This window comes from Anser anser (assembly GCF_964211835.1).
Source record: "Anser anser genome assembly, chromosome: 5".
Classification (NCBI taxonomy): domain Eukaryota; kingdom Metazoa; phylum Chordata; class Aves; order Anseriformes; family Anatidae; genus Anser; species Anser anser.
The window spans coordinates 7,727,279-7,744,086 of record NC_139725.1 but is presented as its reverse complement, the minus strand read 5'-3'; the positions used below and the strand labels follow the sequence as shown (position 1 = coordinate 7,744,086).

Sequence of the window (16,808 nt, the reverse complement as noted above, 5' to 3'; positions counted from 1 at the left end):
TTGGGACTGAGCGTGTGTTTCAGACTGATGTTAAATACAGAGGTCTGTACTAGAAAAAACGTTCTAGTTGAGCTAATTTTCACCGTTGCGACGTCAGGCCTGTGAGGTATTTTGGCATACAAGTGGCCTGCATTACAAAATAGTTAGTGTAGGCAGCGTGACTTTCTGCACAGGGCTTTGCGGGGAACAAACCAGAGAACGTTGGTGGCTTTTTCTTTTTTTAAGACAAGCCTGAGCGTCACTGAATACATCATTTTTTTTTTTTTTTTTGCATATTCAGTGAAACAAAAAAGAGTTACAGCTAAGGTAAACTGCTTCACTGACTCTAGAAGTTTGAAGCAGGTAAAGCAGGCCTGATACTCTGATACTCAGCTGGTATATTCAGCCTAGTGGAGAACAAATAGGGAAGTAGCATGTCCTGGTGGTGATACCAACACTCCTCAGTTACGTGTTCACTGCTGCATTTTGCAAAATATTGTCTATATACGTACCTCAGTAAGGCTTGTATGTTTTTGCCAAGCTTCTTCAATTCACCGGCAGCGTTACTGTGCAGTTCCAGAAGGATTTCAGAAGTCTTGGCGCAGGATTAATCTGATGAAGAAAACATCCTTGCCACTTCATCATTAAAATGATGAAGCTCCTCTGGATGGATTATATACGTTTGCAGCTGGTCAAATACTTATTTTCAGCTGGCCTATTAAATTTTCTTGTATTTGAAAATAAAGGGGAGGAAGAGTTGAACTTGATGCTAGGAACTTTTACTCGTTTAATGTCTCTGTTCATAAGTCATCGAAATATTATTTTTGCTTCTCCAGCTCTACTGACTGAAAGTGGGAAGTGGAGTGGAAAAGACGTATGACTTTTAATTCAGGTCTTGGAAGAAAAGCTCACGCTTCAGGTGAACTATCTGAGGGTGTATTTCAGATCTGTGGCTGGGATGTGTGTGAAATAGGAAATTAGCAAGAATAAGCAAAGGGCGTTTTAGAGAGAGCTGCGTGGGGCAGTATACCTTAAATAACTACGCTAACTATATTTAAAGGAACTTTCAACAGCCAGCGCTATGAAATGGGTTAGCAGTGGGTTATGCTTTTTAACTTCTCCAGGCAGGGAGCACCCTCTGTTTGACCTGAAGTAACCTAGAATGAAGCATAAAGCCTGGAAAATCCTGTCACCTGGCTGTGGCTTTTTCCGTCCCCCTCTATAGACCCTTCTGATTTAGAGCTGCTGTCTCTCTCTCAGACTTTTAGAGAAACTGAAGTTGTATTTCTGTTCAGAGGCACTAACTTTTAAGTGACAGAGAAGCAGATGAGCAGCATGTAATTGCAAAAAGTGTGTTTTTATGCTTTGAATTCCGTTGATAGCATAGTATTTCCTACAGGGCATGTCTTTTTTCTTTCTTTTTTTTTTTTTTTTTAAATCTTTCCTTAATTTTTCAGTTGTTTTATTTCAGTATAGTGAATGATGGGAAAGATGGTAAGAACTTGTGTGAGGATTATTTTTGGACGCAGTTTGGGGATAATCTTTGTACAGTTGTATTTTTTTTTCCATTGTCACTGATTTTGTTTCCATATAATGTCTCAGTGTTCCACTTCAGTTATGACAGTGGGTAACTCTCTGACAAAACAAGGTTAATTTTTAGTTTAGCCATTTTGCTTAAAACGGATGATGAGCCAAATACCTGGAGTGTCATTTAAGCAAGGGAGTTCAAGTAGATTAATTCTGAATTTCTCTCATTTAGTGATTTGGAATCAGTTTAAAATGTCAATGTTGCAGAACTTTACCTTCCTATGTTACCAACTGTACATATTTAATAGTCCTGGAATTACAGAAATATTTTTTTTCACCTTGTGTTTTCAGGAAGCAGTAGAAAGTACTCCTTTATTCAAAGTGTCCTTTCTTCTAGCTCCGGTGTACCCTGTTTCAGTGTAACAGCATGGTGTCTAGCAAAATATTGAGTTCAAGCTCTAAAACACAGCAATAAAATAAGATGCAGTAAAATATCCAAAGACAGATACAAGAAAATATTTTCTTGGATTTTCAGTATGATCCAAGTTATAGCAACAATCTTGATATTTACAAAAGTAAATGAATTCTTATATACACGGAATTATTATGGCATGTTATGAATGACACTGCCGTCAAAAAAACTATTTGTAAAATGAGTAATCTCAAACTCATGTGACTCTTTCCATTCTTACTAATGTAATTTACGGGTTCTAGAAAACTATTTTAGTGCTGTTTTAAAGCATGTTACAAATTAAATATGACTAATGCTCTTCATGTAAAAAGTCAGCTATTGTCAAATGAAAATCCTTTCATGGTCCTATAAACATTACTTGCCGAACACGTACATGGCCACTGTAATTATCTATTCAGGTAACTGGCAGATTTTTCTACCATTTTACAACTGATGAAAAATTCTGGGACAAGAAAAACCAGGTCCTAATGCCTATTCTGAGTCCCATTAACACCATCGTGCTTTAGAAATAAAACCGAAACGTGAGGGGGTGGCTGCAGCTCCGAGGTGCTGGCAGCGGCGCTCCCCAGTCATCGGTGTGCAGTGGTGCCGCCTCGTCTGGGGGGCTGAGCGCTTCTGGGCCGAGGCCGTGCTCCGTTAGGTGGCCGCGCTGGGGTGTCCTAACCTAACACCCCTGCCTGTGTGACCAGTGGTCCCCATCTGACAGAAACCCTGTGAGCACAGTAGTGCTCGCTTGCAGGCTGTGAGGTTGCAGAGGACCGTAGCTGCTGGACTTTTGTCACCAGACTGACGTCTGTTGCCTCGCCTTGGGGCGCGTGGGGTCTGGTACCTGAGGAAGTTTGCTTTGGGTTGTTTTAGGAGTCGTACGTGAGTTTTGCTTCACTCCACGGTAGGACGTGAGCTGTGAGATGGAAGCAGGGCTCACCTGATGCTCACCTCCTCCTGGCATATGAGAAGGGGAGGAGGAAAGTTGGTCCCTGGACAGGAAAACTGCTGGGAGAGCAACTCCAGCCGCAGCGGCGGTAACTGATACAGTTACGCTTTGTGTGGGGCTGGAGCGTTTTCATTGCAAAAATGCTTGCTTTCCTTTAGTCCCTGGAGCCCTGCTCCTTCAGGTCTTGGGATGTGAGCAGGCATCTGAACCTTTCCCGAGTCCTGCCAGTGCTGAATCCTGCAAGCTCCTGCCCATGGAAAGGAGCTAGAGCAGGCCAAGGTGTGGAGGAGGAGGTTGTCATATACGGGTAAAAACGCAGAGAGAAAGCAAATGTTAAAAAAGCTGATAATTGATGCCGAGTTTATTATTGTAAGGGAAGCAAAGAACCCCTTTTTTCTCCACTAGGGGTTTAAGCTCCTTCTGGAAGATGCTACTAACTGCTAGCATCAGGAATTCATAAACTTATCTATACATGCAGTTTTATCTGAGACCTTAGTAATTTCCTTTTGTTGCCATTGTATAGATAGGAAAACACCCTGTCTCGTGTTTTCACAGTCTCTGTTGATTACTGCTTCGTTTTGATGCTTCGTCAGTATTTACAGAAAATGGTGTGTTCACCTCTGCCTATTTCCACCAGCCTGAGTGTACTTGTTTCTTCTGTGTCATGCAGGTTCTGCCTGTGTTGCTGCCGAACAAGTGGTGTAACTTCTCTGCTCTTCAGGAGATTTTTTCGCTTGTTTCTTGTAAAATATCTTTCTGCCTTTTTGACTGAAAAGCTGCTAGTGTGTATCACTGCCTTGTAAATGTCTTCCTGCCTGTGTTTTCCTAGAAACTTAGGTCATCTGCCCAAACTTCCTCCCCCTTTCCTTTCAATTATTGTTTTCTTTTTTTTACTCAATCATTAGAATTGCTTACTTGTCTAGAATCTGCCTGTTCTTGTGGAGATTTTTTTCCCCTACAGCTTGTTTTTGAAGATTTAAACTATTTATAGGGATAGAGGAGGACTTCACAAGATCTTTTTCATCACTTGCATCTGTTGAATATGGGAATTTTGGTGCTCCTGGGTCTTCTTGTGAATCCTTTCCAACGGAACAGGCGTCATTCCTAAGAGAAGAAGAAAAAGCTCTTTGTTTCCTCTTTCCTTATCTATTAATATCAACTCGTTTTGTGAGTCAAGAAATGAATTGGTGTTCAGTCTGATAGGATTGGGTTACTTTCATGATACTCTAAAGTTTTCTTTAAAAGGCCTTTTTTCTGTCTGGCTTTCGAAATGATGCTCTGGGCTAATGGCTTTCTGTGACTGTCAGCTTTGAGCTCTGTAAGAGGGCAGCTGGGGAGTTTTCCTTGAGAAATACTTTGGGAGCTCTTTGACAAGTGCTCTTCCAGACTGAATATGTTTATAAAACTAAGCTGAAGAGATGGCTAAGCTTTGTTTTAAAGATTAAAACGAATGGATGTTGGAAGTTCATTCCTTTTATGAATAGGAAGAGTATTATATGGAAGGGAACACAACAGAGGGAAAACTGGCTTACTCTTATGATCCCAGTAGTCAGAGCACAAGACTGATATGTTGTGTGTAATCTTGCTTTCCTATTGTACATCTTTCTGTTTAGTTAAATCAATAAGGATTTAGGGGAGGGGGAGAAATTTCTTGCACTGGTGGCTTTGGGAAGTATTACAGTATAGGTTATTACGATTATTGATTTGTTAGGAAGCAAAAGGATGAGCATTCTGTGAGAGAGTATGCATTTCTGATAGTGATTTTGCCTATAGGAAACACTGCTTCCTCCAGATCTTTAGAAACCTGAAAGAAGTGGTTTAAAAAAAAAAAAAAAAACCGCCCTAAAACTGTTTTCTTTATTGTTCTACATGTGCAATGTACATACAGCTATTTTCAGTAAGCAGCCAAATTTATCTTCATGGTGTTGTTACTTACAAGGAAATAAAAATGCCTGATAATATTTAATGTGTTCATAATAATATTTTGCTTTTATGTAAGGAATTTATGTTCTGAAAAGAAGTTAGGACTTGGAAGAGGTCTTACTCTGTATATGTGTACACAGAACGCATTATATATATGAAAGGTATTCATATATATATACACACACACACATTCTTACTGAGTTGTGTTTATATACATGCACACATGGTTGTGTGTTTGTATATATGCCCTAGTAAGTATATGTTTGAAAGTTGTTATTGGGTGTAGCCGAAGAGGCTGATCTGGAGATTGTAGCAGAAAAAGACAAATCAAGAGAAGTGTGTTGGATAAGATATCTTAATTCTTTTAAAGTTAAGTCAGATTAAAAACAAACAAACAAAAAAAGCACAAAAACACCATAAACCTCCCCAAACTGAACATTCTTACTGCAACATTTTTATTGCAGAAGGAATTTGAATATGACCTAGGCGTGCTGTCTTGACAACTCAGTACCTGCTTGCTAACTTCTTGTTGGTCCTATTGGAAAAGTGGTAATGATTTTTCACGTATTTGGGGAAACTGAACTCAAAAGCTACTGCTGGATAATTCCCAATGTGTAGGAAACAGTCTTCTGCAATTCGTGACCTGGGTTCTCTTGATGTGGTAGACCCCAAATTGCAAATCTTTTCATTACCTCAGACTTGGTGAACTTGACAGGTTATCTACACGTGTGCTGTTGCAAACTAATGCTCGAGTCCTGTGGGGAGAGCAGTAATTTTGAGTCACAGCGCTTCTGCGTGCTCTGTCCAGCTGAAAATCTTTTCCAATAAGAGAGGATGAAAGATAGTTGTGAAAAAAACCTCCTCCACCTTGAACAGTTCAAAAAGGTTAATGAAGAATCAAGTTTATACATATGGGACTCTGTCATGGGCATACAGATGTTCTGGTATATTAGCCGTTCTGTTTTCCATACCAAGTTTTAGGAGGTCTAGGAACAAAGCTGAAATACCAATGAAGAAAATAGCCGTACAGGTTTATAGTCCTGGAGGAGCTGCATTTGATGTTATCTAGAGCTATTCTAAAATGAAATTTCTAAATCTATTTTTTAACTGGATTGATCCACTTCTGATTATAACAAGAACAGATGAAGGATGTGAAATTAAGCAGTGAAATCAAAATAGAATGCCTGGAGTTGAGAAGGAAAAGTGGCATACGTATTTGTTTAGGTAGCTTTAAGAAACAAAAAAAACAGTATTCCAGGTGCTGTTTTTACCAACAGGTAGTTTGAGCTAACTCTTCTATCAATTTTATTTCTACTTCTAGTAAGGTGGCAGAAGTCTTTTGGTCCCGCTCCCTGCATGGAGAGGGCCAGGCAACAGCAGTGGTTTGAGCGTGTCCTGCAGCACTGTACCTGCGCGCAGAACCTGGAGGCATGGGGTTTAGGGACTTTTATTTCAGTGGGTCTGGTATTTCCAAGGTCAGAAAGAATTAGTCTTCTTTTAAAAGAAGAGATTAGGCTGGCGAAACCCAGGCGAGCTGCAGTGTGCCATTTGTGTTGACGATGGCACATTCTGATGTAGGGAGCGTGGTCTAATTCAGAGCTGGTGGCAGATACAACTTTAATTTTCTTTCCAGTTGCATAACAGCTTCTTGCCTTGCAGAAAAAGAAATGCTTTAAGTATTGTTCCATTTGTCTTTTTAACTGTGACTGCAGTCATACTGGAATCACAAGATTTAGCTGTTCATATTTGTGGAAATTATGAATATAGCGATTGTCTTCTTCAGTCTCCCTGCTGGTACAAAGGGCAGCACTGAGTCACGAGTTCACTCGGATACTTTATGTAAAATACATCTGCATTAAATATGTGGTGTTAGTTCTGCTTCCGAGTATCGAGACAACGGTGCTGTGACTCGTTTGTATCACACTTGAACAAACTTGCATTTTCCATCATTGAGGGTTTTTTAATAAACAATGCGAGTGTTCTTCTGGACTGAGCCCTCAGTTGCTCCAGTCACACACATCTCTCTGGGTCTTCCTGAGTCCTGAAGTTTTTTTTACCCCAGACAGGCTGTTCAGTCAACCTGGTTATTATATTTTGCTTGAACTGTAAAGGCACTGCTAGTAAACTCTGTGCTATATGGAGGAAAAAAAAAAAAAGAATTTTGAAGACCGTAGCAGTGCAATTTGAGTACCATGTCTGGTATCAATACTGTGTCTTATAAGAGCTCTCAGATGTTGCCAAATGAGCCTTGTAACACTCTTCTGGAGCTGGCCGTAACTTTATCTCTTACAGCCGTGGAGCTGGGTCACTTCACGGCTGGCTGCCCGTCCTTCCCCAGCCTCCCGCACCGCTCCGTGCACCGTTGCGTTGGGCGCGAGGCGAAGGATGGCACCGGCTCAGCTTCAGAGCGCTGCTGGCATCTAATGGGTAAAAATGCCTAAGCTCTGAGAGCTCCTGTCGCTAATAGATGTGCTTTAATCGCAGACCCTACCTGTCTGTCTAAACCATCCGGGGATCTGCTAGCCATGGGGAGCTAGCTCCGTGCCTGACATCGGGCAGTGCTGCGAGGCTGCTGCTGTCCCGCCGTCCCCTTGCCCCTCGCAAGCTGTGTGTGTGCCTCTCGGCCCCTCCGAGCGATGTGGTTCTTGTTCGGCCTCGCCTCTGGGGCTGCGTGAGGAAACCCATTCCTACGGTAGGTCTTTGCTGTAAGCTGCTCGCTGCTTTCTGCTCCGCCGCGCTCCCTGCGTGCTGTGGTTCAGAGACTTTGCAGGAATGGGCGCGGGGTAGCCGGGATTCCCTGGGCTTGTATCTCTCAACTCTTGCTGCAGGTGTGTTTTCCTTTTTACATTCCAAGCTATCTCAAGTGCCAGGGCTTTGTTACAAATAGTGCAGTTGCAGTAAGAGAGGCTGGTGGTATGAACAGGGCACTGGTATGAAAGTGCCCACGTCAGTACAGCTTGTTCTGCTCTGGAGCCAAGACAAACAATAACACAAAGATGCTACTGCTTCCAGTACCAAGGTTTCTTCTGGTGTGGAAAGAGAGGGCAACCAACTCAGTTCTGCATTTAGTAAATAACTTCCAAAGTTGATCGGCACCTAATACAAAAAGTGATTTTTTTTTTTTTTTTCCCCTGGGAAAAATTCTTGTTAGTTACCTTTCAGTGCTTTTAAAGGGGTGCATGAAGAAAGCACTTTGGAAGTGCTGCTGCTGACGTCTTGCATTTGCTGGAAGTTACTGAACTTTCAGAAAATCCTGCCTGTTGCCCAGCTGCTTTGTGCCTCTCACCAGTAAGTCAGCTGCAATTCTCACTCACTCGACTAGAAAGAAGCCAGAAAAGGAGTTTTCTGTAGTTAAATTGTAACTGTAGTAGTAGATTGTTGCCACGGGCCAGGCTTTGCTGGGGGAGCTTCTACCCCGGCAGCAGAGCTTCGGGCTTGCAGCTCTCCCGGCATTTAAAAGGCACCTGTTCTTTTACAGGAGCATTAAAGCTATGGTGTGGCAGTTCTTCCTCAGCTGTAGTGCAGTGCTTGTACCAACTCCCCTTGCTCTTCTCCCCTTCCCCCTCTTACTCTATCAGGAGGAAATGTCATTTTGAAGTTAATTATTAATGGTTTTCAAGCCTGGAACAGCCTGTGCTTCTCAAGGCTGTTACAGTCTGCCAAACTTGTCATGTTTATGGATTTGTCTAGGACTGCTTGAGAAGGCCGGGGAAATAGTTTTAAGAACCTAGTGAAGAGCGCTGGTCAGTTGGGTGGAAAGGAGCAACGTCGGTGTGCGTCGTAGGGTAATGGCTGCGTGGGCTCACGGCTTGGTCGTGTGGAGAGAAGTTTGACTGGAAGGGGCAAACGGTAAAGTGCCTTCTGTTTGTTACCATTTCTCTGGGAAAATGCATTTCTTTCATTAAATAAATAACGAATTTACCTGAACTTAAAATTTGAAATGTATTTGGTATTTCAATACGTTGTGGAAATGTTTCTTTTCGTCGCTTAATGAAATCTGCTTCTGAAGAAGCTGCTGAAGTACGAACAGTCTTAAAACTGATCAAAATTATTATCTAGACATAATAATTGGTAGATGCCTTGAGGCAGGCTTTCTTTTGCTCCATTCAGCAGCCGTGTCTGCCACGTGCAGCCAAATCCTACTTGCTTTGCTCCGAGACGGAGGGCGCCAGAGCTGACTGCAGCCCGTAGGTGCCACTGGGTGCGCTGGGATGAACTTGCAGAGATCATCCTGCGCTTGGGGAAGGAGGGCTGGCCTCTAAAAATGCCAGGGGGAACGGACAGACCTCTCCAAGTCTAGTGGCAATGGAAATCAAGTCTGAAGCTACTCGACCAGTCTAACCTGCCTCTGGTGCTTTGCGTGGGGATCGTGCTCTTCAGTGACTTTTCCTCTGGTTTTGTTTACTCTGCCGTGCATCCTGCAGTGGTCTTGTGCACACATTTGGGCTTGGTTTTAAGTGAAATTTAACTGGGAGATGCGTTCCAGCTGCTCCAGAGTGTAAACTCCCCAAAATGAGCACAGGATGATTTTATCTCCTTCGGCACCAGCTGCCTTGCTCTACAGATCCTTCTCCTGTTGTGCTGCTCCACTTGTTAATACAGATGTAGCCTGACAAGCTGCAGTTTGTATGCGGAAGCAGGAGCAGTCTTGATAAGAAATGTGCAGAAAGATGTATAAGCTCAGTGAAATGATTTGTGACGGGGCCAGCCGAGGGAGAATCCACTCTGTGGTAGGTGAAAATGTGCAATATACTGCTTTCTTTAACCAGCAGACCTCTTCAGAAAAATCACAAATACCCAACGCTGCAACACAGTAGTCTTTTATTCTTCGCAGTGTAGCTGTCAGATTATATTGTAAGGCAAATCTCCCAAAATATATATTAAAAAAATCAGTAAACCCACATGAATGTGGCAGTCCTGTTACAGGAAGGGGTGTGATGGTATTTTTCCCTTTCAGACTTGTTGTACAGCTCCGCTGACTGGGTCTGTGCCTGGGTTTTCATCTGGGTGGGGGGAAAACTCATTCTATTAATAAACTTAGCTTCTCAAGGTGAAGACCTCCAGTAGCAGTTGTACTAGGTAGTTCCGTGCTGTCCTGCTCTATTTCATTACATACAGGTTAGTACAGGGAGCACTTTTGTCTGAAACACCTTCTGAGCGCCGCCTGTGAGTGTAGAGCAGAGCTCCTCGGGTATAGGATGCTGCAGGGTTTTTTATGTGCCTGATTCACGGGAACACCCGCACAATTGTCTTGTTCTGTGGTTATGTGAAGATGTTGTAGCGTTTCCAAATGAAAATGCATCTTGGAGTGTGATTTTTGCTTTTTTTGTTCTTCTTTCCTTTTTTTTTTTAAAGTAAGATAGTGGGAGTAAGGGAGAAGTGTTTGTGGGAAGGCAATAGATAGTATGTTCATTCAAGAACTCAAGACCGTTTTTTACTTTTCTGGAGTGAAATTTGACTTTTAGAGTTTAGTCTGTCATGATTGCACCAAAGATTGTTCTCCCAGGGTATGTCATCTGCTTTATTCAGTGCTTAACTGTTTTTTCTTTCCTGAATTGCTAAAATGTGCTCATAATAGCTCAATAAACACTTCTTATCTGGGAGCAGAACCGCTGGCGGCGGTCGGCGTTGCAAGCTTATCGCTGCTTCGCCCCAGAGGAGCTGCCTGGATTCCTCGCCCCCCGCTTTGGCAGCCGCCCCCAGAAGCGCTGGGCACCGCAGCACGCTCTGCGAGTCAGAAACACGCTGCGCTCACCCGAAACTTGAGCCTTCTTGCTTTCTTCTTCTGGAACCAGCACAAGTGGGGCAGAGCCCCTGGGCTCCTGGAACGGGAAAGCAAGGGGCAGCGCGCGTTTGGGGAGCGAGCTTGGCAGAACAGCCAATTCACCTGCGCTAGCTTGAAGGTCCAACTCTTGCTTTGTACTTAGATGTAAGCTTTTTTTCCCCTAAAGTTTCCTGAGCTAAGTCAAAATTTCAGTATCTTGTGCTGAATTACAGGGGTTTCAATGAAGTATCAAGCTCAGACTCAATTTCAATGTGATTTTTTTTTTGACTTCAGCAAGCATTCTGCGTTTTTATTGAGTAGCGTTTGCAGTGAGAACCCCAAAGCGCACCGCTCTGTGCTGCGAACCAAAGTGGGGTGAGCAGGGACAGCTGGGAGATGGGCTTCAGAAGTGTGCTTCTGAGCTCCACTAAAAGGCTAGCGTAGGCATAGGAAAAGAAATAGAAAACCAAGCTCTAAAACCACTGTATCATTGAGACTTGCTGGGTTTTGTTTTCTCTTGTAAGTAAAGCTTCATTTCAGATTAAATCAGTGAAGTACTCCTTTGTTGCTTGGTGATTTACTACCCTGTTTTGAATTAATAGTTGTATGCGGTATTGTCTAAATATGTTTTGATTCATTAACTTCTGTGAAGCGCTCCATAGGAGAGAAATGAACCCATTTGTTTCAAAATCTCACCCCATGACAAAAGCTATTGAGACAGTTTTCGAAATTGAGAAAGAATGTATTTTGTCCCCTAATTCCTTTCCCTGGATTACTGTCACTTACATACTCGGGTTAGTACAGAAACCTGTGTGCTGATGTGTTGTGTGTGTTCCTCTTTTCGCTATGACAAAGGTGATTACCTGGAGATGGCTCCCTAAGGGAGGTGGTACACCCGTGTGCAATAACTTACATATTCTGAATCTCTCTTGTTTTTGAGTGTTGGTAAGGCAGCGTTGTTGTGCTAGAGCAGGCCTTAGGCAAACTCACTCAGCTGAAGTGCTCCTATTTTGGTGTTGTAAGCTGATAATAGGAAACCTTCTCTTTTTGCTAGTAATTAAATATAAACTCCATCTGTCTTAAGTCTTACCTTCAGTACAGTTGTACTGTTAGCTTCAACCAGTTTAAGTAATTTTTTGGGGGGATAACACAGAATCCTAAATCATTTCAGCAACAATATCAAGAGAAATTCAGGGCAAGAAAGTTTTTTTTTTTTTTTTTTTCTCCGTTATTTGTTAATGTAGGTCCAAACATACTGGAATCTATGCATGAGTTTGTTATGTTTGATGGAATAAAAACTGTCCTTATTAAAGCTATGTGAGGGGTACTCGAAGTATTTTTAAATTTAAACACAGCTAGGCGCTTTTTAATGGGGCATGTTATTTAAGAGAGGATTCAAGAATTTGGAGAATGTTTGTCTATGTTTTGAGATTGTGAGTCAGTGCCTTTTCCTTGGTGTTTAGCATTACATGACACGAAGGTTTAAGATGGTGTTTGACAGATCTGGAGTGGCACGCAGCAGGGTTGGAAGAGCTGGAAGGTTTGGCATCTGAGAGCTATTCTGTCTCTGCATTTTAAGGTGGAGTTGGGATTCCTCATTGTATATGCAGGCAAGGCACTGCTGTCATTTCCCTTTTCCATCCAGTGTTCTGCTAGCACACTCAGCTCGTGGTTTGGGAAGGGAAGCTGCATCGTGGGGCACGACCCTGGAGGCTTTGCACAGCGCTGGCCCTGAGCTCTGGGAGGCAGCAGGATGAGCCCTGCGCTGTCGCACAGGCTGCGTGGAGGGTGGGGAGAGAGATGTGGCTGCCATGGCCAGGCCTGGCAAAGTACCTGGTGTTGGACAAAGCAGGATTTTATTCCTGATTTCAGAGGCGTGATGGCTCTTTCTGGAAAGCTGTAGAGGCGTAGCCTTTTGAAAATGTGATGGCCTCAAGGAGAGAAAAGTCGATCGGACGGAAATTTGGATCTCAACCTTACTGTGACTTCCCAAGTCAAAATTATCCACTTTTATTTTAACTTTCACTTCTCTTGTAGCAAGGAAGCAATTGTATTGGCAGAAATACACAAACACACGCATGGGTCCAACTCACAAAGTCAGCATATCTGAAAGAATGTGGTTAATATTTAATTTCCAAGTCTGACGTGGGTGAGGTGGGAATTGGCGTCTCTCCCCCCTGTGACTGTGCCACCGATACGCAAACTTCTGTAATGGGCAGGTTTATGACTTCAAGTACCTGCATTTCATGAATGGACTAATATTGTGCATCTTAATTTATCCAGAAAGTGACAATCATTTATGTGAACACGTGCACACAAGGTATTTTGGGCCCTGTCCTGCACTGTCACTATCATGGCAGTGAAATTCCTGGAGCGTTGTGCTGTTTGTCTGTTTGCCCTTACAAGCCTGATGGTACTTGTGACAAAGGGGTAGGGCAGTGGGTAGGCTCAGCTTGCAAATAGGGCCCATTGCATTATTTTTACATTGCTATTTATAAGTAATTGTGTTTTTTTATTTTTTAGCTTAAGTTGTTGAAGGCTGTGGTATATTCATACATAGAAATGCTGGAGGCTTTTAAATGAAAGCAGAGTTCTTATGGCACAAAGCTGGTTCTTCCACATCAAAAATCACTGGCGCTGGCCTGTTGCAGACTTATCTCTCTTCTGCCCTGTGCAGTTGCTGAAAACATTTACTAATGTAATCTGCTGCTGCTGCAGTCTGTGTGCTAAAGACACCGCACTGGTCAGGCATGATGAGCTTGCTTTTTGCTGTAAGAAACTAAATACAAAATTCAAGCGATGTAGTTTAGCAAATACTTGTCCTTTTTTTTTTTTTTTATTGGGGAAACTGCTGTGAACTTTGGAAATGTGAATGCAGAATCCTTACCTGCTTTTTCTTTTTCTCTCCCTCTGTAGGTATGGCCTCACAAGTCTTGGTCTATCCACCATACGTTTATCAAACCCAGTCAAGTGCCTTTTGTAGTGTGAAGAAACTCAAACTAGAACCAAGCAGTTGTGTGTACCACGAAAGAGCCTACCCGCAAATCTATGTGAATGGTAAAAACTTTGGAATTTCTCCCCACAGGGTTAGTACTTTCTTTCAGACTAAAAACCCGTTTGACAGACCTCGAGGACAGAACTTTTTGTTGCAGTCAAATGCTGTTGCTTTAAAAAATATTGCAGGTGCTACAAAAGCATTAGCAGCGCGGGCGCAGCGAGCTCAGATAGAGGCACCTCCGACTGGGACTCAAGGAAGCAGATTAGATATACTGGAAGGACCCCAGCGATGTGGATTGAAGCGTAAGAGTGAAGAGCTGGATAATCAGAACAACACGATGCAGATTGTTGATGAACTGTCCATATTGCCTGCGATGTTGCAAACCAATGTAGGAAACCCAGTGACAGTTGTGACTACTGCTGCAACTTCAAAACAAGGTGGTACAAGTGGAGATGGAGACTACCAGCTAGTACAGCATGAGGTATTGTGTTCTGTGAAAAATACTTACGAGGTTCTTGACTTCCTTGGGCGAGGGACCTTTGGACAAGTGGTGAAGTGCTGGAAAAGGGGGACAAATGAGATCGTGGCAATCAAAATCTTGAAGAATCATCCTTCATATGCACGCCAAGGACAAATAGAAGTGAGCATATTAGCAAGACTAAGTACTGAAAATGCCGATGAATTCAATTTTGTGAGAGCCTATGAATGCTTTCAGCATCGTAACCATACTTGTCTGGTTTTTGAGATGTTGGAACAGAATTTATATGACTTCCTGAAACAAAACAAATTCAGCCCTCTTCAATTGAAAGTAATACGGCCTATTCTGCAACAGGTGGCCACTGCACTGAAAAAACTAAAAAGTCTTGGTTTAATCCATGCTGACCTCAAACCAGAGAACATTATGTTGGTGGATCCTGTTCGGCAGCCTTACCGGGTTAAAGTAATAGATTTTGGGTCTGCCAGCCATGTATCAAAGACTATTTGTTCAACCTATTTACAATCTCGGTATTATAGGTAGGTGTCTTTTACTTTTTTAACTTTTAATGGAAAAGTTTTTTTTTTTGTATATTAATGTTAATGGTTTAAATAATTACTCCTCCAGATAACTAAGAGTAATTTGGAAAACACAAGGACCATTTAAGAATCTAGGACATACTAAGATTAAGTGGTTGGTTACTATTTTGAACATGAATATTTGCTTTGAATATTTTCATAATGTTAATTTTTTTTCTAGAAGTATGTTAGAAAAAAATAGTGTTTGCTTGCTTGATTAGCATGCCTTTCCTGCCTTAATAAGAGTTTTTTTCTGTAAGCAGCTGGACAGTGTACTAAAAACACCATATTTTATGTACCGTTGCCAAAGATGATGTAAACTCCTCTGTTTTTCTCTCGTACTTGTAAATATTTTGCCTAGTTCTTATAAACTCAATTCTAATTGAGTGCCTTCAGCAGCTGTGGACTTCAGTGAACTCCTGGAGTTAGTGAGTGACAGTATACTTAAATGTTTCAGGTGATACCAGATGGCCATTTAAAGTGATTTTGATAAATGGTTGCATTCTACATTGGACTCAAAATGGATGTATGGTTCTGATTTTTTTTAATCCTTTCCTTGTATAGACATCCAATTGGTGAAACATTTAAAAGCCATTAATATTTAACATCTGAAGTGCTTCTGTTTTCTTTAAAAGCTGAGCTTGTCTTCATAGAACACCTTTTTCAGTTCTGCTTTGCATTGTTGGCAGCTGTATATCCTGTGTATTGCCTGTCTCTGCAAATTCAGGAAAAAGCTAGTAACCTAGGACAATGAGTAATCTAAAGACAATTTTAAATATGTTACAGCTATTCATGTTGGAAGTGAAAACTTGTGCAATACAGTTCTGGGCATGATGAAACTATGGTGATTGGAGTTCATGCCAGAAGAATCTGTTTTTTGACCATAGCTTGTAAACAAGAATGTTTCATGTACTGTCCTCATATAAAATATTCTAATTAATCACCTGCATTTCCTTATTAGTAATTGCAAACTGCAGTTAAGGTTTGCAAAAGCGTACAAAGTTGACTAAATTGGGAAGTCGTGTTGACTGATGCATACCCACGTTATACAGAAACCTGCACATGAGAAATAAGAAATGAAGTAACTTGAGAATTCCTTTTAGTGTAAGAGCTGTACCGCCATTCAAGATGCACATATTTTATGGAGCCTGGAAATAAAGCAAGTCCTGAAAAGGCAGCATGAGTTCTGTGAGGTTATGTACAAGTGGAAATGTCTTAACATCAGCTGTTGTGTACAAATTCATAATTCAGCAGCTACTCGAAGTGCGTGTGAGAATTCTCACATGGAAGTATGAGAATACTTCTGTACGTATTTTGGCTTTTTTATTTATTGACGCAATTGCAGATTACTGTGAGCTATTGCTGTTTCTGTCTCCTTCCCCCCTGCCCAAGAACTGACAAAGGGAGAGGCTGTAGGCAACCAGGCTGGGTGGTCCTATTGTCATACTTCATTTGGTAGTCTAGTTTCAGACTTGTTTTTTCTACTTTACATGACTCAGACATAGCATTGTTATGCCTATTCAGTGGCCCACAAATTTTAGCTGTAATTTTTTGGGGGTTTATGCTTCTTAGCACCTATTCTCTAGGATTTTGACATGTACAGAGTTGCACAGGTCTCTGTGCAATCAATGTGAGGCTCCTTAGCATCTCTTGTGTAGTTTGGATACTTGCATTACATTATGTGCGCTGAAGTGCGACTAAGTAGGGTTTGTGCATGTACACTCAAAAATAATGTTTTTGGGGTTACCAAGAATAAAACTGGTGGATGTATATGCTTGTCTTGGCTCCGTGTAAGAACTTCACATGGGATTTAGCTCATGAAAAGGTCGAATGATATTCGTATAGAGGGATACAACATGTGCACCTAAAATTCCCCAGTTACTATGTGGCACTAAAGTGCATTGTAAATATTCAGACTGTTCAGTAAAGATCATATTTTTTTACCCTACGTAGTTTTACAGACCTTCTGTAAGGTAGCATTTAAATTGGTATCTTTTGAAAATAGAAAGGACATTCAAAAAGAACAGAGTCTGACAAGTTTCCTTGTAGATTGGGGTCTACTTATTGTAATAGTTCTGATATTGTATTTGAGGTAAATATTGGTTAAGAAAATTTTGAAATGGATATACGTTTGATTTTACTTTTTTTCCTCCAGCAA

General features: G+C 41.7%; 1 protein-coding gene across 7 annotated transcripts in view; it reads left to right on the top strand.

The window, feature by feature from the left end:
* HIPK3 (homeodomain interacting protein kinase 3) overlaps positions 1 to 16,808 on the top strand; it is a 74,248-nt gene that overhangs the window by 5,539 nt on the left and 51,901 nt on the right. For 4 of the 7 annotated variants that reach the window (XM_083837845.1, XM_083837846.1, XM_083837842.1 and 1 more), the window contains one exon: positions 13,516 to 14,611. In XM_083837845.1, the coding sequence (XP_083693971.1) occupies positions 13,518 to 14,611 (1,094 nt within the window). In that variant the 5' untranslated portion in view covers positions 13,516 to 13,517. Of the gene's footprint in view, positions 1 to 7,319; positions 8,685 to 13,515; positions 14,612 to 16,808 lie in introns of all 7 variants that reach the window. The other 3 variants (XM_083837844.1, XM_083837843.1, XM_083837847.1) reach the window with 3 other exon arrangements.